The 23,552-nt window shown below is 33.4% G+C and overlaps 1 protein-coding gene and 1 pseudogene across 1 annotated transcript; both read left to right on the forward strand.

Annotated features, from left to right (window-relative positions):
* The first annotated feature begins 2,612 nt into the window (after positions 1 to 2,612).
* Positions 2,613 to 3,823, forward strand: M17 (glycine-rich protein / late embryogenesis abundant protein (M17)). Its single transcript, XM_079060769.1, has 2 exons — positions 2,613 to 2,793; positions 2,871 to 3,823. The coding sequence occupies exons 1-2, from the start codon at positions 2,694 to 2,696 to the stop codon at positions 3,683 to 3,685; spliced, it is 915 nt and encodes a 304-aa protein (XP_078916895.1). The 5' UTR covers positions 2,613 to 2,693; the 3' UTR covers positions 3,686 to 3,823.
* A 162-nt stretch (positions 3,824 to 3,985) lies between these two features.
* On the forward strand, positions 3,986 to 23,338 carry LOC145127402 (ent-kaurene synthase 1, chloroplastic-like; annotated as a pseudogene).
* Positions 23,339 to 23,552: the final 214 nt, after the last annotated feature.

Genomic DNA, 23,552 nt, shown 5'->3' on the forward strand with positions numbered 1-23,552 from the left:
ATCGAAGGCACCAAGGTCGGCCCATTAGTTGGATAACCTGATATTGTTGATATGTTGAGTATGGAATAGATATGCATGCTAGTCTTATATGCTTGTATGGTAGATCAGTAGGACTACTTGTGATTTTGTCTGCATGATTACCTGTATATGTTTGTTAGCTGTCAGCATATTGTGTTGGGTTGAGGTTGTACTGCTTCGTGCTTTAGCCAAAAAACCATGTAGCATTCCAGATATGAGTTAAGGGCCGGGTAGGGCATGCCAGAATCATACTGAGGGCTCACGTGCATTCCAAATACGAGTTGAGGATCTGGTTGGTATATCAGACTCGTACTGTGGGCTTGAGGGTATTGAATCAATCCAGATATGAGCTGAGGGATGGGTAGGTCATGCTAGACTCAAACTGAGAGATCAGTAGCATTCCAGATATGAGCTGAGGACCCGGTTGGTATACCAGACTCGTACTGAGGGCTGAAGATTGGTATTCCAGTCCGATGACTGATTGGGTTGGGAGTAAGCCAGACATAAGCTGTAGGCCCCGGGGGCAAGCCAGACTTATGTTGTGGGCTCAAGAGCAGGCCAAATATGAGTTGTGGGCTTGATAGGGAAGCCAGACTCATACTGTGGGTTCAGGGGTAATCCAGTCTTTTAGTTGTAGACCCAATACATGTTGTTGTTGTTTATGTGCTATTTGTTTATCGTGTTGGTACTTTGGGGGAAATCACTAAGCTTTGTGCTTATAGTTTTGTTTATCGTTTTAGGTTCTTCAGATTATTCGTGGCAAGGCGAATGCGTGACCGTACAGATCATTGGTTTTACAATAGATTGGATCTTGGGAGACTCTTATTTTAAATTATGTTTTGGAAACAATGTTTTGTAAAAACTTTTGTTAATAAATGAGTTGTTTTGAAAAGTTTAAATTTGTTGAGATTTTTGGGAGGTTACACTTTCAAAAAAAAAGGGATATCATATTTATCAAATACTATAATGTTTGAATTGTTTTATGACTTAACATCAATCGAGGAATCTTCTAACTGTGTAGTCAAACCATTGCTCAATACGTTTCATCATGTAAGTCGATTCTTCTAGATGATAGTTGATTAGGATTTTTAAGAATCGATTATGTTGGGTAATTATAGGTAGATTGCATTATAGATATCTACGTTGGATTATAAGTCTATATTGTTTGGTAAAGCGTGTTTGCATGATTATTACATATAGTTTATTATCATTATAATATTATAGGATTGAAAACCTTATGTGTCTCACCAAGTTCTCAAACCCGACCCACTTAAATTATATGCATTGTAGGTTATGGTTATTAAGGCTGTTAGAACTTGAATATGATTTCGAATGAATAAAAAGAAAAACATGTAATGGTATTTAAGATTGATATGTTGTGTATTAATTATGACATCATTTGTGTGTGTGTTTTTATTTTGAAACAATATTTGTTATTTCAAAATGTTTTATTAAAGTGAGATTTTCCCAACAAAAACAAGTATTTAAAACAAAAAAAAGTTTTATTTGGTTCGAAAACAAAATAAAAGATGTCCCGTTATGACCTACTTATCTGGTGCTTTTAACATAATATGATCGGTTTATTCTGCCACATATTTAGTTAAAGATTATGTGGTTACCCAGTCTGTGCCACGTGGCCAATTCCATTTATGTGAAAAAAAAATTACATAGCAACAGGAGAAATAAAAGCATGTATATGTCCTCGAATCGTAGACACCAAAATTATGACTGTACAGCAAGGAATACACTCATCATCATCGTTTATATGACGATCTCTGATAATTAGAAAGAAAAAGAATGAAAATGGGACGATGGTGTTTTAGGGAATACGTCCAAGGTGAAGAAGGCCAACAACGGTCAATGTGTTCGGTGCAGTCTCGTCAGATAAACAAGCCATGTATATAAAACCATAATAAAAAGTCCATCTTTTCAGCTATCAGTCAAAAAATAAATCACTAAATAAGTTTTAAAATATAAAAAGATGTGTATGTTTCAAAAAACGGATAAAAAGTAAATAAAAAAATATATTTTATTTGATGACTATGAAAAAACATTTCAAAAAATAAATAAAAAGTAAATCATAAAATATGTATTTTATTTGATGACTAAGAAAACACATTTTCAAAAACTAGATAAAAAAATAAATCATAAAATACTTATTGTATTTGATGACTAACAAATTTTTTTTAATATAGATCAACCATACTAAAAAAAACTCCTAATCCTTAGGTATTGTTTTTCCAAGATTTAAACTCTATTTTACCGCAACAAAATGAATAATTCTGTTCGTTTCCTGATTTTATTTAATTCTGCCGTGTATAAGCTTTGAATTCAGGCCGATTTGTAGCAGAAACAAACAAAGGACCAAGGATATAAGCCGATGAGGATAGACTAGGCATAGAAAAAATCAAAAAAGCCACACTAAAACCTGTATTCAACTTCCAGGTGTCACTCAACAGAGTCAATCAAGACACATGCCACAACCTGCATATGGCACACCTAATGACCTACTCCTCGACTGCAACAATCAAGTGGGAATTGAAAACACGATGATAGTTTGACCATCAAAGTCCAAAAATTTTGAACTATCATCCATAGCATGCAAAAGTTTCATATCCAAACCCTAAATTCAGTATAAATAGAGGCATCCATACCCATAGAAACCCACAGCGAAAATGAAGACCAACTCATATTTGCTTTTTGCACTAATTGTGATCATTCTCCTTTCATCCACTTTTGGTGACGATATTTCCAAGCAAGAGACGACGCCTCAGAGTCCGTATCTTCTCTTTCTCGTGACTGATTATTCAAATTAAGTTGTTAGAATATTGATTATTTTTTTTATGTTGAAGCAAAAGAAGCTGCGGACGCGCATAAAGTAGAAGCTAAAGAAGATGGAGGAAAGTATGGTGTAAACTATGGTGGCGGCGGAGGAAACTATGGTGGAGGTGGCAGCGGATGGGGTGGCGGATGCCATCATGGATGCTGTTATCAAGGACATGGAGGAAGTTGCAACAGATGTTGCACCTCACCAGAAGAAGCCAAGGCGTTTGCGGAAAATCAAGCAAAATCAAAAAAAGCTGTTCACGCGCATAAGGTAGAAGCTAAGGGTGATGACGGACAGTATGGTATTAACTATGGCGGCGGAGGAGGAAACTATGGTGGAGGTGGAGGTGGCGGTGGCAGTGGATGGGGAGGTGGATGCCGCCATGGATGTTGTCAAGGATATGGAGGTAGATGTAACAGATGTTGTACTTCACCAGAAGAAGCCAAGGCATCTTTGTTAAATAAAGAAGCAAATGGTGATGAAGGGAAGTACGGTGTAAACTATGGTGGCGGTGGAGGAAGCTATGGTGGAGGTGGCAGCGGATGGGGTGGTGGATGCCGCCATGGATGCTGTCAAGGATATGGTGGAAAATGTAACAGATGTTGTACTTCAACAGAAGAAGCCAAAGCATTTTCCGTAAATAAAGAAGCAAATGGTGATGAAGGAAAATATGGTGTAAACTATGGTGGTGGTGGAGGAAACTATGGTGGAGGTGGCAGCGGATGGGGTGGTGGATGCCACCATGGATGCTGTAATCAAGGGCATGGAGGCAGTTGCAATAGATGTTGCTCCTCTCCTGAAGAATCCAAGGCTTTTAAGGAAAGCCAATCTCACCCATGAACAACCTATAAATTTTGAAAAGCTTAGTACGAATCCATGTATAGTATAGCCGCCTAAATAAAACAATACATGGTGTAATGGATGTATCGATATATATGAATGACGTGGAAAATACTCTCTTTTTCCACCTTTATGTTATGTTTTGCTCTATCCAATCGGTTTAGATATTTATGTTAAAGATACGATTGAATAGAGACAATGAATATAAGGTGCTCGAAATAATATATATAATATAGGTACTAATGTGCAATGGACATGCATAAAATTCTATTGGTCCTCCTATTCTCGAAGCTTTCATCAATGACAAGTCCACAGCCATTAGGCCATATAGGCTCTTACGAACAGAAGTCATACCAACATGTAAGATCCACTTACAGGCATATTTTTCTTTTTCTAGATCGGTGTAGGATTTGATTTTTTGTGTACCTTTTGTTCGTGACTATTTGGGTGCACGTGCATCTTGATTTTAACTTCTTAGTTTCGAAAAACCATTATGAAATGTTTTTATCGTGAGATGCTTTTTCGGTAGGCTTTACTTTGTAATCACATCTTTGAACATTTGTTTTTTTTTTCTTCCGGTCCAAAACAATGTCATTTTTGTAAATATAATGATCTTTCACACAAAATTTTACGGTAAAAAAGTTCATTTCTTTTGAAAACTTTTCTAAGCGGTTTAAATTTTTGTTGAATTTTCCGAATTAGAGTAGAAACGGACGCAAAGAAAAATCTTCTATCCTAATAAATACGTAGCTAATTGCCACGTGGCAATTGCTAAGCCCCCTCCCAGCGATTTTTCCCGCTCCAAAGCTTCTATGTGAAGTTCCGAAAATACCCTTTCTGCCTCTTAAAACCTCATCCGCCTTCATTCCGCTCTGTTCGTTGGAAACAATTAAGAGTTTCCAACTTCTATGCGATAAATCAGCTCTCAGCTCTCAGCTCTCAAATTCCAAAGATTTTTTAATGTAATCGTTTCCAAAATTATTTATCAATCTCTTTATTTATATGATTACAATTCCATACCCATTCATTTTAACCCTAATTTTGTTATCGGAAATTGAGTAGAGCTGACAATCAATCTCTACCATCAGCTCTGAGATTACAAGCTCGGTATGTTTTCCTATGAAACTTCAATTTTTTTTTTTCTGGATTATTGTATTCTTAAATAGTTTCATTGGTCTCTCTCTGCGAAACACATATCTGGCTATGGAAGAACGAAGAATCAGGAATTGATGGTCATCTTCTCCGACAACTTTAGGTAAACCTAAGTCTGTTCCTCCACACTACTCTTTTTGGTTGTGTTTCCCTCCTGATTTGATTGATGATCTTTTTTCCAGATGTCTTGATTTGATGATTTGTTCCACAAAATCATTCTTAATCTATTAACTTACAGATCTTTTTTCTTGTGCGTTTAATTAGTCGATTATACCATAGTTGTGTTGATCATCTTTGGGATTCACATTTTGTGGATCTACATTTTATGGCTTAATTCAGGTTTTTTGTTTGAAGCTTCTTCACATGATGAACAAGTTAATCCTACTGTCATGGTATTACTGATTGCATTCAGTTGCTCAAGTTAACTGGTTTGCTTCAAATAATAAAATGATATTATCTACAAATTGTATTCAGACCATTGATTGACCAAAGAATGAATACTGAAGCTATTCAGCAATGTGGAAGTTTATGTTTCCTCATGAAACAACCGGGGTATCCCTGGTCCCTTACCCAAACTCTCCCAAGTCCCCTTATTTCCATGACTGTTACTGGATAATCAGCTCGATGATGGTTCATGTGGTTTTCTTCCTCATCATTCCATATTAATTAAAGATACTCTCTCTTCAACATTAGCATGAGTACTTAGGGAAAGACCAAATTAACAAAGGTATGTGGCTGTGTGCTCTGTTCCTTTTCATAATATGCTCATATTCTCCAGATAAACAATCGATTCTTGTTGCAGGTTTACATTATATTGAGTCAAATTTTGCTTTGGTCACTAAGAAAAATGAAGCATCTCCATCTGGTTTTGACATCATATTCCCTGGTATGCATGAGTATGCAAAAGATTTGGATATAAAATTCCCTTTAAACCAAACACATTTGAGTGTGATGTTACATTGATTAGAGCTTAGAAGGTATGTTGGTTATTATTACTACTATAACATATACTCAAAATTCTTAATTTGTTATCATCATTTAGATGTCATTCAAATGAGAGGGAATCATACTTGGCATATATCTCAGAATGACTTAGAAATTTGTATGACTGGACCAAGGTGATGAAATATCAAATGAAGAATGGTTATCTTTTCAACTAGCCCTCAACAACGGCTTATGTTTTTATGCATCATCAAAATGTTGGTTGTCTTAGTTATCTAACTTCACTCTTGGACAAATTTGGGAGTGCAGGTATTCATTTCATACTTCATACTCATCTGAATCTTATTCATAAATCTTATATTTTTACTCAATATAATGAACGTTGTTGTGTCATGTATGTGGTAAATATCAGTTGGGCCCAACAGGTGGATGATGCTCTTAAGGTCCCTTCAATGGCAATCTAGAACGCATGTTTACTAGAAGAAATATAGAACATTACAATGTAAACCATACAAGAATATTGAAAACTACATATATGCAGTCTTAATTTCAAGTCTCAAACAATTTAGATTTTATTTTTGACTGCATAATCCTTAATCTTGTATTGAATTTCCAGCTCATCAAACATTAGCAACGAAGATTACCTAAAGTTAGCAGTGCAAGATTTTAATGCATGCTAATCTATATATCCCGAAGAACTAAAAGATCTTGAAAGGCGATTACCTAAAGCTTTAAAGTGATCCCTCTTTAATAATATATTTTTTGAATTTACGGTTAAAGCCCATAACTTTTTAAGGAGTTTATAAATCTTGATGTCATTTTAAAAGGTGGGTGGCGGAGAATCGATTGAAAAAGCTCAAGTTTGCTAGACAGAAGACATCCTATTGTTACTTTTTTGCTGCTTCATTTCTTTCTTCCCCTGAATTACCAGATGCCTTTATTTCATTGGCCAAAAGTAGCATCCTCACTACAGTAATTGGTGACTTTTTTACTAACGAGTCACTATTACTTTGCTACAAGTTTTTGCATCTGTTACAATTTGAAGATACTTCAATGGTTAAAATTTATATGTAACAGTTGAAGTGTTTTTTTTTTCATCTAGCCTTTTGACTTTAATCTATTTAAAAACTCAAATTCTTAATCTTCTGTTCAGTGAAGTCTTTAGGGTTGGAATCCTCTGCTTCTTCTAATTCTAGGGCATGAGGCTTGAAGGTATGTTTGATTCTTGTAAAAAACTAAGAAGGTGTTTTCTAAATTCTTTATTCCGTTAAAGAATATAGATATCGATATAACGTTTGTATTTGGTGTGAACAGGGGTTGTGGAAAGAGAATATGATTGTATTTGCTATCAACAAAAATAGGTAACATCCATTTATTTGCTTTTCCAGCCCAACAACCACCTACCGGCTTCAATCACCCGATTCCCTGATTACAACTGTTTACGGATGCCACCATTGAAGTCTCTCTCTTACTGTTTTACGAGCACAGACAAACACACATCACTTACTCAATGGAACACGGTAATTGATATAGAGGTTGTAAGTAACTTAACTTTGGTTATGGATTTCCTTTGTTATAATTTGTCTATATTCTACATCTGGTTGAATCTCTATGGTTCATTGTTGAATCTCTATGGTTCATTGTTGTTCTGTGCTGTTGAAGATCTATTCTCTCTAATATCCAAATTCTAAAGTTCGTTGCTATTTTTTAGTGTTTGTTGAGTTGTAAATCTTGTTGTTACATTCCTTTACTCATTCTGTAATTGTATATTTGTGTTTTCTTTCAGTTTTTGTACTTTTGCCGGTCACCCACTGGTTTTTCATCTTTATAAAATATTTGTTGTTAAATAAAATCATTTTTTTTCTCAAATTTCTAGGACCAACATATTTAGAAGTTGGATATTTTACTTCCTATATCAAACCCAATAAAAGTGTTCGCTTTAATAGTCTTATGACACTAACTGTTTCTTAATATTCGTGGATTTGTAGTTTGTTTAATGTTCCATCAACATGTTCTAAAAATCTAAAAGTATTGATGTTAATTTCGAAGTTGAAATTTTTTAGTTTCACCATAGAAGTCAAAATTTTCTAAAAATCTGTTTTTGCATTTTACCTTATAAGCCAACGTGCATCAATTACTCATTGTATAATATGTTTAATTATTTTAGTTAAGTATCTAAAAACATATCAAAGTTAATAAAATACATTGTGTTTAGTTATTTCTACTATTAATGTACAAGAAAAACTAAAATCGAACCAATTTTGTTAAATATTTCAAACAAGGACTATCTTTGTTTATAGATTTTTTTTGGTTTTTTTTGTCATCTTCATATTTTGCATGAAAGGGAAACTTATTTCAAATACATACATAATTATAACATTGTACTTTCAAAGTACAATGCTTAAAAATAAAAAATAATTAAATTAAATTAAAAAAGGAAATAAAACCCAAAGTAAGATGTTATATTTGACAGAATAATAAAAGTACATTGTTGGTAAAATGCAAGAAATATAACTCAAAGTAAGATGTTATATATCCAATGTTGGTAAAAGCTTTAAGTTCATTATTTTTTTTGGTAAAATGTTACAAATACATTGCTATTATAACTATAAACGAATGGTGTATAATTTTATTACATAATCAATTTTTTAATTCTATTTAAAATTAACACCCGTGGATCCACGGGTTTTAACCTAGTTCTGGAATAAAACTCATTTGTTTTTTAATTTGATGACAAATTAAATCATCTAAAAGATTTAGGTTACCGAGTCGACATGACATACTATAAAACCACTATAGTTATAAAATTATGACAAAAACTAAATAGTAATTTAAAAATATTAGTGCGTAACTGTGTATGTGTGATAATCACTAATAGACACATCGAAATAATATATATATATATATATATATATATATATATATATATATATATATATATATATATATATATATATAGGGAATGGTTATTTGGAAAAAAACCCTAAAAATCATAAAAATGCATAAAAAAATAATTAGAGATCACAAAACTTTATTTTTGATATTTTTTTATAAAAAATTGCAGCTTTCTATACAAATTCGCTAAAAAAAATTTTAAAAAAAAAAATTTTATAAAAAAAAAACAAAAAAAAAATTGATTTTTTTTTCAACGAATTTTAATAAAAAGCTGCGATTTTTTATAAAAACATTCAAAAAAAAGTTTTGTGATCTCTAAGTATTTTTTTTATGTATTTTTTTGATTTTTACGGTTTTTTTTTAAGGTTTTTTGTTTTCCATACAACCTAAACCTATATATATATATATATATATATATATATATATATATATATATATATATATATATATATATATATATATATATATATATATATATATATATATATATACACCAGTTCAATAAATAATTAAACAACAATTCAGAATACTAAAGAATTAATATCATATTGAACCAATTCTTTAAATTCTAATGTTTTTTTCCCGGAATCCAAAATTTCAGTTTGTAATCCAGAGTGTTGGTAAGAAATTCAATCTGAAATGTACATTTTTGTCAAAAAAAAAAAAAGAAATCTTGGTATAAAATGTCTTTCCCGACTAAAATATTAATTTTGCTAAAAATATATTTTATTATTATTATTTTTCTTTTATTAAAATGTGGTTAATTAGATTACTTTATTTTCCTTAGTTACTTAGGATAACTAAATAATTATTGTGCAATATGAACGATAAACTAAATTTAAAAGAAATTACCTAAGCTTTTTCTAGAAAACGATAATAATTAATAGAAATAGGTAATATATGGTATATACATATTGAGTACTATCATGGAAGCAGTATTATGATCGGCATATCATAATCAGATAAAAAAAAAATAAAAAATAAAATAAATAAATAAATAAAATAAAATAAAAAAAAAAAAGAGTCTGGAATGGAAAAAGGCAAAGTCGTGTTTTAGCCCGCTTTTGTGGCCACTGTGCCGTTTTAGGGCGTTTTACTCATTGACTCGCCTATCTCATCCAACTCTTTTTGGTTTTATTTTTCAAAGTTCTAAAAATTTTGTTATCTGTTTATGGTCCTGTTTGATTTTGGTTGGTTAGTAAAAGTAAAGTAATTAACCTTAGCTTATGATATTGCTTGTCAGCTATGTCGTCAATCGCGACGATATAGCGGTGCTATAGCGGTTAGCGAAGGTAATGAACCACAATTTCCAAAATAACGGTTTGAAATAGTGGTGACGCTATTAGCGTTGCGATTTACCGCTATTTACCGTTATTATTGTCACCCCTATAGTGGCGCGATAACCGCTTTTTGAATAAAGTCTACTTTTGGGCTCTCACATTAAAAAACGTTTTTTTATGTCATTTAATTGAATAAAATTATTTTTTCTTATTAGCCCAAATCAAAACTTTTGTGCAATTCCATTTAATAAAATTGTGATTCTCTGATTGTGATGACTTGCATTGCAATCATATATGTATTTTCTTGCTAGTTGTGTTGAAGACTTAAAGTAATACAATATGATTAACTTTTAAATTGTTTAATTATTTTATTTGCTAACTCTGATTGTGTTCAATTATGATAAAATGTTAAGTATTGCTTATGTTTTCTTGTTGATTGTGTTAAAATATGATTAACTGTGATATTTTTAACCGGCTTGTGAAATATGATTAACTAATTATGATATGTGAAGTATGATTTACCGATTAACTAATTAATTGGATTGTGTTGAACTTTGAATTATGATTTACTGATTAATACTCTAATATATATAAATTCTACATAATATAAAAAACGCTATATCACTGCTATAACACCGCGAAAACTGCGATTTCAAATAGCGCCTGGTAACCGTTATTATATTTTTGACCGCAATAACTGCATAGCTTGTCAGATATGTTATATAACAGTTTAAAAAAATAGTTATATCTTAGTTTCTTCAATTCCATAGAAAAAAAAATATTCAAACCTTTGGGCTTTGACTACTTTTCAAGAACCGACGACCGGAGAATTGAGGAGTAGCAAAGAAGTAGTCTTTGTCAGCGACGGGGAAAGTCGAATGACAATGGAGATGGAAGATGAACCTAAAAACCACATGATATAAACTTCAAATCAAGGGTTAAAAGGGAAGCTAAAACTTCTCTTCTTTTTTTTTTCTCAAATTTCATGGTAAAATTTTCTTGTAATTTGTTAGGACTATTGTTTATTTGGTTAATCCGAACAATATGAGTACCTAATAATTATAAGAGATTTGTTTTCTATTATTATTTGGGTCTAGGCTTTCTTACATATCCTTTATTTTTTTTCTCACTTTACATCTTATACTCTCTTATAACTTGTTATAAGTTATAATTGTTTATTGAATTAATTTAATCCAAAGATACAATGGGTATCCATCTAAAAAAAATACAAGGATGTCCATACAATAATTTGTTATAATATCTAGTTTTTTTTTCAAATAAAAGGGTGTCCATAACCCTTAATTACACTAGAACTATAAAAGTGATTGCGACCTTTACTTTCCCATTATTATGGTATAATCACTCATTGTCTTTCATACGAGGGTAAACAAAGTTTATATACATAAATTATGGGATATCTTCAGAAAATTCCTAATATTTTGGGTAAAATTTTAATAAACTCCTAAATTTTATTTTTTGAATAAAAAAGTCCTGACTTTTTCACCTTTTAAATAGAAAAGTCCAAGAAACCGGCTAATTTATTCACTTTAGTCCTTTTTGACCTGTTAGCAGGTCATTTGACCAAATTGTTAATTTTTCAAAAATAATGGGACTTTTTTGTAGATTTCGTCAAAATTTTTATGTAATGTATAAACATATTTTTTACATATCTATATCTATTTTTACGTATTTTTGTATTTTTTATGTTTTTATATGTATATATTTACGTATTTTTATGTATTTTAAATGTATAAAGGTATATTTTTACTTATTTATAAATGTATTTTTAACCATTTTACATATTTTTATGTGTTATTTTTTATGTACTATGTATTTATATGTATTTTTATATATTTTTACGTATTTATGCATTTTTTAAGGCTTTTTATAGATGTTTATGTATTTTAAGTGTATAAACGTATTTTTTACGTATTTATATCTATTTTTAAGTATTTTACATATTTTTTATGTATTACATATTTATGTATTTTATTATTGTTTTTATAAAGATGTTTTTGTATATTTATGTATTTTAAATGTATAAACGTATTTTTTAACGTATTTTTACATAAAAATACATAAACATCTATATATTATGTATTTATATAAAATTTTGCGTATATATGTATTTTTTTAGTTTTCTTATATAGATTTTATGTATTTTTATGTATATTAAATGTTTAATTGTATTATTTTTACGTAAAAAATATATAAACACGTAAAAATAATAAAATTAAACATTTAATATACATAAAAATACATAAACATCTATATAAGAAAACTAAAAAAATACATAAATACGCAAAAATACATATAAATACATAATACATAAAAACACATAAAAACACATAAAAATACATATGAATACGTAAAACAATACGTCTATAAATTTAAAATACATAAATATACAAAAACATCTATATAAAACACTTCAAAAAATACATAAATACATACTACATAAAAAATATGTAAAATACTTAAAAATAGATATAAAACGTAAAAAATATGTTTATACATTTAAAATATATAAACATCTATATAAAAAGCTTTTAAAAATACATAAATACGTAAAAATACATAGAAATACATATAAATACATAATACATAAAAAATAACACATAAAAAGATATGTAAAATGGTTAAAAATACATATAAATAAGTAAAAAAAAATACGTTTATACATTTAAAATACATAAAAATATGTAAATATATACATATAAAAACATAAAAAAAAATATACAAATACTTAAAAATAGATATAGATATGTAAAAAAATATGTTTATACATTATAAAATTTTTTTAACGAAATCTGCAAAAAAGTCTCATTATTTTCGAAAAATTAACAATTTAGTCCGATGACCTGCTGAACAGGTCGAAAAGGGCTAAAGTGAATAAATTAGCTGGTTTCTTGGGCTTTTCTATTCAAAAGGTGAAAAAGTCAGAACTTTTTTATTCAAAAAATAAAATTTAGGACTTTATTAAAAATTGGCCCAAAATATTGAGACTTTTTTGGAGATATCCCCATAGATTATCTAGTCAATCTATGGGCCAAACAATACATAGGGCCAGATACAAACATACAACATGGAAGTATACAAAAAATACATCACCATCCTCGTATAGTTTTATCGGAAAGAAGTTGTTGAACGTTCTAGACAGTTCTAAAATTCGTGAAAATGGAGATAAATAGTGTATTTGTACATATATGAGCATACAAGGTATGTTAAAGGGAACATGAATAACTCGAACATGACCGATAGCAACCTTATTAAAAATAAAATGAATGTCTATTTCGATGCGATTGATGTGTTGGTGCTGAATTGGATTAGTTGACATGTATATAACATTAATGTTGTCATAATAGAAAATCGTTGCTTTCCGAGTGGCACAATAATGCACTTTAAGACCTGTACCTAGCAAGTCTCGCCAATGACGTTAGTGACACCACGATACTTCGCCTCTATGTTGGATCGATAGATGACGCGCTGCATTTAGCAGACGAGAATATAAGACTGTCTTCAAGGAAAACACAATAACCTAAAGTGGATCGTCGTGTAATAGGACATCGCAACACTCATCATCTTTATTAGATGTAAGGTTGATGACTGGAGAAGTATATAATAAAGACGTGATCAACGCTACCATGAATATATCGTAAAATTCATTTGAGAGCATGTACCATGGATCATGAATGTAGAGACTAGTATCTTGAACCATAAAAGCAATGTTGGATCTAATGAATGTGAATTATTGAAGTATACCTGCCAAACTACGACAAATGGTAGAATCTATATAGGCTAACCCAAGGAATCCAATTTGCGAACTACTTCAGCAAGAGTTCTATAAGGGATCCAATGAATCATCTGGCCCTAGTAAGAATATCAGCCACATACTTCTACTGATATAAAAATATCTAAGTAGTTGAACGAGTAGTAGAGACCCCTAAGAAGAAGTACAAGACACTATATAGCAAACTTCTAACTAATCTGACTAATGATCTACTATAAGATGGATCAATAGGATGATGTGAGAATGATATCATCCACATATGAAAGTAAATAAGCCATGGACTGAGGTGTGTGCATGATAAACAATGATGCGTTAATACGGCTATGATGGAACCTGATATGAGTGACTTACTAGGAAAAGTTATAATACCTTGCCAAACGGAATGCTTCCATCTGTATAAAAATCGTTGAAGGTGACGTACATGGTAAGGAATCGACGGCTTGTACAGCCGGGTGGTTAGTTCATGTAACGCCCGCGAGTTCAAGCTAGACATTAAAATATAATAAATGAGAATATTTATAAGTAAAATCTCCGAATAGGATAATTCTTCGTCGTATGCGTTATGAGCAATAAATAAAATTTTAAATTGGAAGGTTATCTAGAATAAATAATCTAAAAAAAGTGGTAGTAATCATAAAAGCGAGAGCGTTCATATAGAGAACGCCCAAATCTCACTTTGTATGAGGAAATTATGATTTTTCGAAGTTTCGATGCAGTAGTGTCAACATAAAAGTCGAAAATAAAATCGGTTTAGTGTTATCCAAAATAATGTGAATGAGAGTTGAAGATCACCTGAATAGGAACTTGTTTATATAAAGACAGTTGAGAACGGAATTCGTATGAAAGAGTTATGATTTTTATATGGATTTTAACAATCTAAGCCTATAATATATATATATATATATATATATATATATATATATATATATATATATATATATATATATATATATATATATATATATATAAAGTGAGAATTAGCCGATGGAGTCTAAGTATAAGTTGTAGTACTCATCGATAGCTACGTGTGGATATAAAGAATGTCGAAAACGAAACTCGTATGAGAAAGATACGATTTTTAGGAAAAAAATATCATACGCGCGGTGCGTATAGCTTCTAGAAGGGTGACGTAAACCATCACATTTTAGATACGTGGCATAAACCTGGAGGATCGACGTAGCTAGGGGCGTGGTGCGCATCCCAAAAAATCCCTATAATTAGCGGCAACTAAGCCACATTTTCCGCACACCTTGTATCCAATTCCCTATGAAAATTTCTACTTCTTTGGTCCAGAATTTCTCTAGATTTTAGATGTATTTAGTGGGGTTCTGAGTCATCGGAGAATCCAACAAATAGAAGCTCTCGGGTGGGAGTTCTACTTGTGAATTTTCCGGACTTTTTTCAGGAAACTCTATAAGTTAAGCAACACCTATTTTGTTTTACGTGTAACTTATATTTATATTCATAATCGTTATTATGAACCTATAAATAAGATTTATCAGTGATTCAATGTCATAATATTGATTGACCTACTTACAGGGGTAATATCTAGTCTAGATTTAGTGAGGTGTTTAAAGTGAGTTTTCTAAATAGTATACCTGTAACAACGTAAATTTTCAAACCAAAATTTTCATTTTTAATTATCACAATCACATATCATAATTCTCGAAAAACCTCAAGTATCAATGTCAAAACATATTTCAAAACAGTTTTTCACAAATCCAGGATCCACAATAAATATAATCTCCAGCTCAGGTGTGTGTACAATCAATCCGGTGCCTTCCCGCGATCCTCTGAGGTACCTGAAACACATAACACATAACACAGTAAGAACGAAGCTTAGTGAGTTCCCCAAAATACCACGCACAAATAACTAGCCACTCGAGACTATAGCTCGGTAAGACCCTCCGGTCAATGTGTCTTAGTGGGACCCTCCAGTCCCACGGCTCGTTGGGCCCTCCGGTCCGGTCTGGTTGGGACCCTCCAGTCCCATGGCTCGTTAGACCCTCTGGTCCGGTCTGGTTGAGAACCCTCCGGTCTCATAGTACGTTGGACCCTCCGGTCCTCTGTCACATCCCCAAACCAGACGGCGGAAACGTCCGGGGGTGGAGGACTTTATTTGTAGTATCACAACACATGCATTATAGTAATCAGAGTACAAACAACCATTGTATTTAAAAAGTATAAGTATTTACATATGTTTCAACATTGTACACTGAAACTAAATAGTTATACAAAAGAAGAAGACAATACATAAATAGCTCCATCTTCTCAAAAGCATGGGGAGTACCTGTCTACTGGTTCCCTGAGAATACAAGTAATTTGAAAAGAGAGTATCAACATAAAGTTGAGTGACTGCATAAGTATTTATGTTCTGAAAGAATGCCTTATGTTTCTTGAATATGTAAACTGTATTTCAGAAAATTCTATATTTTCTGTTGTATTGTGAAAAGTAGTTTTAGTTGCATAAAACTGTTCTTTTTGTAAACCAATGTTCTGTAATTGTAATCCTTTTGTAAACGTGTATCTGAGAGTATGTCTGAATTCATCAACTGTTATTGTAAACTGTAATGTAAGACTGTAAACTGCATCTTGTAAACTAGTACTTTGAAATAGTACATAAGTTTAATTAATTATACACTAACGTATTGTTGATATCTTTTAATGAGTTATTATAACCATACTGACTAGATGGCCTGACCCAACGCTATGAGTGCGCTGAACACATGTTGATAACAATTTGTCACTCACAAGCGTGAATGCCTGACTGTAGCTAGCAATCCGAGTGCGGGGTTGTCAATCCCAATATAGATCTATACATACATTGTTTCGATCCCCGGCTGGAGATTCTGGTTATAATGTCAGGACTTTACTATATTGTTTAAATGAATTAAACAACCTGTACTAGTTAACTCATAAAAGCATATAAACGTTACATGTATAATGGTTATGAAAGCCCAATCATTCTGAAATAAATGATTAATAGTATGTTCTTGAATTAGTACTCTTAACATGTGTCTGAAAGAATGTATAATCTTGACTAGTTTTGTATCAAACCTGTATTCTTGTAAAACATTGATTCTAGTATATTTGAATAGTGAATTAATGTTCTGTGTATCATAAATTATACCTATTATAATTTATATGTACTTTCTGTATTGATACTTAGTATGAATGCAACCCCTTTCTCAACTTGTTACAAAGGGTAATTGAAACTAATTGAACAACTTTTATACTTGTATACATATACAAATATATATAAGTAAAATTTAAATGACACTCGGACAAATAACTGATACTTGTAATCCCACATCCAAACAAGGAAAAGGAACCAAAGTGGGTTATCAGTCCTAAATCTTTTAAATCTTATTTATATAAATATATGTATACTAGTATGATTTTTGGGGAAAAATATAAGTATATAAAAACATTTAAACTGTGTTTGATATTTTGAAATCCATTTTGATGACTTGATGTCATTTTAAAACAATCATTTAAAAGCATTTGATTTGATGATAACTGAAATTCATTTTGATAAGATATTTGAAAATCACTTGTTTATAACACAAAAACTCTGTGTTAGACTTGTATTCCCCCCCCCCCCCTTTAAAACAGTAAAAACTATGAAAATGTGGGGGTATGAACTCACCTGTTGTAAGTTATTCAAATGTATAATCGGTGTAGGATGCTAAGTGTCAAGTGAAGTCTTGAACACAACGGATCCTATTAGCATATACTGATAGATATATGAATATAATTAGTGTATATAACAACTAATTACGATAGGAAACCACTTTAGGGACTAGGAATCACTTGAATTTAAGTGTTACAATCACATGTGATTGTTCTAAAGGGGTTTACGGCCACACAAGGTGTTCATGGCCATGGAGTTTACGGTCTAACATGTTCTTCATAGGAGTTTACGGCCAACGGAGATGCTCATGGCCGTATACTCTCATTGTTCTTGGAATTGATTGATTTCAAGGTTGTAAGTTATGAATTTCTATAGAATAACTAGTATTAGGATGTATACTTACGTTTTGAAGCTTGAATGAGGTGTTCGCGGTCTAAAGAGCTAGTATGTGTTCTTGGTGTTCTTGAAGATCTAAGCAAAAGAGATGATTTCATGGATGAAATCATAGAGTTTCACTAGATTAAGCAAGATATCAACTAACTAAAATAGGAGAAGCACTTACTTATTTGAAGATTAAGGTGTAAATATTGATGATAGTTGAGAGAAAACCGAGTTTCTTGGGTTGAATGTGTGAGAAATAGTGAGAAAATGAAGGAAATCTATATATATGTGCGAGGGTTTACGACCGAGGAGTTTGCGGTCCGAAGTCGGTTTGATGTTTACGGCCGAAGCCTCGTTTACGACCTGCGAGGAGTTTACGGTCCGAAGTGTTTACGATCGTAAACTCTTTTTGGCCCGAAGTGTATATGGTCCGAGGCAAGAATAAGATGCGAAGTTCTCGATTTTTAGCCTTTTCCTTCTAAATTCAACTATGGATATTTTAAAGATTTTAGCAAATAAAGGTTATTATCATAACCTTAAATAAAAATCCAAATAATAAAAAGAACTTTAGTTGACTATAGTTTGACTTCGGTTGACTTGTGTTGACTTTACAAATAGGAAAATAACGGGATGTTATAGTCCGGTCTATGTATCACATAATATAACATACAACACATATGTCACACAGAAAATGCATAGCTCAAGCAAGCACATAAGACCCTCTGGTCACACATAGTTATCACTCTAGGTAAAGTATAGTGAGAAGACTCACCTCGAAGCGAGCAAGCTAATACACCTCGTACACGAATCACCGATCTAGCCTCCGCCTAATACATGTGATGATTATCTCTAATTAGTCCATAATTCTAATAAATTCATACTAACCCCTCCTTAACTCTTGGTAAGGGCAAAAGACCCTTCTACCCCTCCATGGTCTCCATTACTCATATTTAGTCAAAACTCCAAAAGTCAACAGAAGTCAAACTTAAGTCAACAGTCCATGTTGACTCAACTCGTCGAGTGCATCGGGAAGACTCGTCGAGTCCCCTCATTCCCTCAAAGACCTTATGAAAACCAACTCTACTCATCGAGTAGACCTGTCAACTCGTCGAGTTACATCGTGCTCAGACTTATCGGGATAAACCCTAAGCGACTCGTCGAGTCAGTTCATGGACTCGGCGAGTTCATCCAGTCTATACTCCCATTCAGAAGTTTTAGGGCAGATCTATCACTCCAAACTCTAGATCTAGACTCCCTAGGCTTGAATGTCACGTAAAGCTTCGATCTTTACGTTCATGCATGGCATATTTGCTCCATAATGCCATTACAAGCTCCAAATAAGGTTTAATGCACATGAGCTTGCCTCTAGCTCAATAAAGCTTGGATCTTTGGACTCTCAAGGCCTCCTATAGTCCAGATCTGAGGTTCTAACCTGAAACCATGCTCAAATAACTCAAGGACACAAGATGATTGGAAGAAAACCCTAAAAACTCCCAAAAATGAAATCTAACGAAATATGAGGCCAAGATGAGCATTTTTTACCTCTGTACAGATTTTAATGCTAGAAGAACACTAGATCCACAACCTCTCCTTGATGAGATCCACAATGCTCCTCAAATCCTCCTCCAAAAATGCATAAGAATGCTCAATTTGGTCTCTCTCTCTCTCTACACAACGAATGGGCAGGTTTAGGGTCTCTATCTGTGAAGTGTGGCCGCATAAGGAGGCTATAAGTGCCTTTAAATAGGTCCCAAACCCAGGGATCTAGGGTTTTCACTCACAGCGCCTACTTGACAAGTCTACCCTCGGACTCGTCGAGTAGATCATTAAACCCACGTGGTCATCCCGCTTCTACTCAGCGAGCTATAGCACCAACTCGTCGAGTAGATCAATGATCCTCAAAAATAAATAATTAAAATAACATACCTGGGAATCCGGATGTTACAATTCACCCCCACTAGAATCAGACTTCGCCCTCGAAATCATGCTCCGCAAATAACTCTGGATGCTGCTCCCGCATCTCTGACTCCGGCTCCCAAGTCAAATCGGACCATGTCCGATGCTGCCACTGGACCTGAACCAGGGGCACTTCCTTGTTCCTCGGAACCTTCACCTTTCGATCCAAGATCGCGGTCGGCCTTTAAATATAATTCAGGCTCGCATCTACCTGAATGTCCTCTAGCGGTACCACTGCCGTTTCGTCGGCTACACACTTCCTCAACTGGGACACTTGGAAGGTGTTATGGATCTGACTCAACTCCGTAGGTAGCTCCAAACAGTACGCTACCCTACCCACTCTGGAGGTCACCCTAAAAGGACCGATGTATCGGGGCCCAAGCTTGCCCCGTTCCTGAAACGGATCACCCCTTTCCAAGGGGATACTTTCAGAAGGACAAAATCTCCAACCTGAAACTCAAGCTCGGATCGCCGCCTGTCTGCGTAACTCTTCTGGTGACTCTAGGCTGTCAGTAACCTCTGCCTGACCTGCTGAATCTGCTCGGTCGTCTTGAGCACTATCTCAGTGCTACCCATCACTCGTTGTTCCACCTCTCCCCAACAGATAGGAGTCTGAAACCTTCTCCCATAAAGGAGCTCGAATTGAGGCATACCAATGTTGGAATGGTGACTGTTGTTGTAAGAAAACTCAGCCAAGGGTAAATAAGTGTGCCAACTTCCTCCGAAATCCATAACACAAGCACGCAACATGTCTTCTAGCGTCTGAATCATTCGCTGGCTCTGCCCGTCTGTCTGCGGATGGTACGCGGTACTGTAGTGTAACTGGGTACCCAACTCCTCATGAAACTTATTCCAGAATCTGGAAGTAAAACGCACGTCTCGATCTGACACTATCGAGGTCGGCACTCCATTCCGAGCTACCACCTCCCTCACATAAATCTTGGCCAATCTCTCCGTAGAAGAGCTGTTAGAAATGTCAAACCCAACAAATAATAGGGGTACGATATACTCCTAAGAACACTATTATATTGCACTAAAAGGTAGTACAAGGCAAGCAGGGTCGAACCCCAGAGACACGAGACAAAAGTCTATACCTCTTTGCACAGGGTATTTTGGTCACAAAGGGGGGTTTTGTTTGAAAAAGTAAATAACTAAATAACAATCTACTTTAAAAGCATGCACAAAATGAAATAGATTTGTAAACAAATTGTAAAAGTGCTTCCAGTTCTAGTTCTCAATGTTGTTGTTCAACTTGATTATGACTTGATTTAATTCATGATTGCTATTCTAAGTTAGTACTGAAAGATATTAACACGCTCTAATACCTCTCGCTTGCCAAATTGTCTAACCAAAACACGCTCTTTAACTAGACCTAGCTTTACTAATTCAACCTAAACACGCTCTTAGATTGCATTGAAAAACTGCATTAAGTTTTATACAAGCTTCCCAACAATGTTCATTTCTTCTCATACGCTCGGAAGTGTGAAAACATGTGATATATGTTTTACAATAAGAAAACTTATTGCTTGTTACCAATTATTAACTTAATAGAATGATTAGGTGCTCTAAAAGTTAATTAACTACACAAAAATTCAATTCATGAAAGTGGCCAATCAAACACAAATCAAATTTAAGGGTTCTAGTTTAAACAAAAACATAATCAGTATAATAGAATCACAAATCAAACATCAAATCATATGCTTCAAGTCAAGCAATCAACATGTTTTGAACAAGAACTAGAAACTAGGGTTTCTTAGCCACACATGGCTAAGAACAAATCAAACAAGAATAAAAGATGGAAATAATGTGCAATTACAACTTACAAATACTAGAAATAATGTTTCCAAATGATTACTAATCAATCCCTTGCAATAACCCTTGAAATCCCCTCTCAAAATCTGCTCTAATATGTTGTGTGTGTGCCCAAAATGACCCAATTTCCGTAATATGAAAAATAGGAAAACTGCCAAAAGTTAGTTTTTTTGGGTCGAACACGGCCCATGTTCAGCATAAGGCAAAAATGACACGGCCCGTGTTCAGCTTGGTCAACATATTTCCTTTCTGTCAACACGGCCCGTGTTGATTTTGCAGTGTAAATCCAACACGGCCCGTGTACCCTTCTGACTCCGACTCGAAACTTGATTTTTCCAACTTTTTCGTTCTTCGCCCGATCATCCCGAAATCTTCGCCAATGCTTCCCGACACCTCCCAAAGCGCATCCCAACCTCCGGTTTACCTGAAAAAGACATGAAAATGTGCAAATAAGGTTGATCTAGAGACTAAAATGAATATGATGATATGCAATAAAATGAAGAATAACTATGCTAAATAGATGCATAAAAGGGGACTAAAAGGTATGCAAAAAGGTGCACAAAATGCACCTAACAAATCTCCCCAAGCTTAGAACTTTCTTGTCCTCAAGAAAGAACAAGAATCAGACGAAACAGGACGATTTCTAGATGGCAAAAGAAACATAGAACAAAAAGGGACAGAAGGATCCTAAAGGCTAGGAATGAATGCATGCAATGAAAACCATGAAAAAGAAACATAAGTACAAAAGATACTTAAGGAACAAAAAAAATGAACCAAAGAAAAACTTAAGAACACAAGTAATCTTTTTATTTATTTTTATAAATACGGACATATACGATCAGACCTTACATCAATGGGGCTCCAATCATTAATACCTAGGCGACCATCTTGCTACCTTCCACATATCACAGACTCCCAAAGTGAGGAAGACCCTAAACGATATAACCCAATAATCCAACCATAGTTTTATTTAAACTTCATACCTTACATAGCTTTATGGGCGAAAATAACACAGTCCGGATCTCATGTCCTTAAGACTAGATGACCAAGAATCAGAATCGACGCATCCTTAAGAACCCATCACGGCGAATCAGCTTTTCGCTGAAACAGTGAGCCCACCCGAAGGAGCCCAACTCCTATGCTTTCACTTTTTCGAGAGCCACAAGTATCATATCACACAATTTTTTTTTTCATTTGCCAGATTTGACTTTGAGGCGGCTTTTGATTTTTGATTGAACTTGGATTTGTATCTTCATTTTGAACTTTGAATTCTTCAATCAACTTTTGACTTTCTGAAAGTTTCTTCGTTTTGGAATTTGAAATTCTGATTGGGGTACTGGATGTGACAGTTGTACCCTTTCTTCTTTCTTGACTGTGTGGATCTGATACTTAAGCTCTCTGTTACCGCGAGGGTAACGCGTGTCAACAAATAGGTCCGTGTTCTGTGGGTCCTGAGTTGTCGATAAAGATTCTTTTTAAACATTCAGAAGCAAATCATCCTAAAGCTGTTATTACCGCCCACAAAAACGTTTCAGTATTCCATTTTCTTTTATTATCTAAGGCTGGGGTCTCGAATTACGGTGTTTGGGTCCCCTAGTTATGATAACTGATTCTACACTTCCGGCAACTATCCGGTCGCCTCAGAATATTTTTTTTTCATTTAATTTCTTGTTTTCCCACTTCATGGAGCTATCGTATGTAAAGAGTGTCATCATCTCGTATAAAGTTTTTTATTTTTTATTTTTTTAATTTTTTTTTAATTTTTTTTTAATTTTTTTTAGATGATGATGCATGAAAATGATGGAATGTAAAAACTTGAGAAAAGAAAAGAAAAAAAATATTTTTGGGTTTTATAAATGCAGAATGTGAGGAAAATTAAAATAAGAAAGGTATTTTTTTTTTGAAAAAATGCATGTATAATGCACCTAATGTACAACTCTACCCCTCCCCAAGCTTAAATATAAGCATCGTCCCCGATGCTTGGAGAGGGCGGAACAACCTACTGAGGAGGAGGAGGATAGTAGC

The sequence above is a fragment of the Lactuca virosa genome, chromosome 7 (genome assembly GCF_052849685.1).
Source record: "Lactuca virosa cultivar CGN04683 chromosome 7, Lactuca_virosa_CGN04683_v6, whole genome shotgun sequence".
In the NCBI taxonomy this organism is placed as follows: Eukaryota; Viridiplantae; Streptophyta; class Magnoliopsida; order Asterales; family Asteraceae; genus Lactuca; species Lactuca virosa.

What these genes read in the sequence shown, in the direction of transcription:
- M17 (XM_079060769.1), top strand. Translation starts at nt 2,694, where the DNA reads ATGAAGACCAACTCATATTTGCTTTTTGCACTAATTGTGATCATTCTC. An exon ending in GCAAGAGACGACGCCTCAGA is followed by an intron (nt 2,794 to 2,870) that starts GTCCGTATCTTC and finishes TTTATGTTGAAG; the next exon opens with CAAAAGAAGCTGCGGACGCG.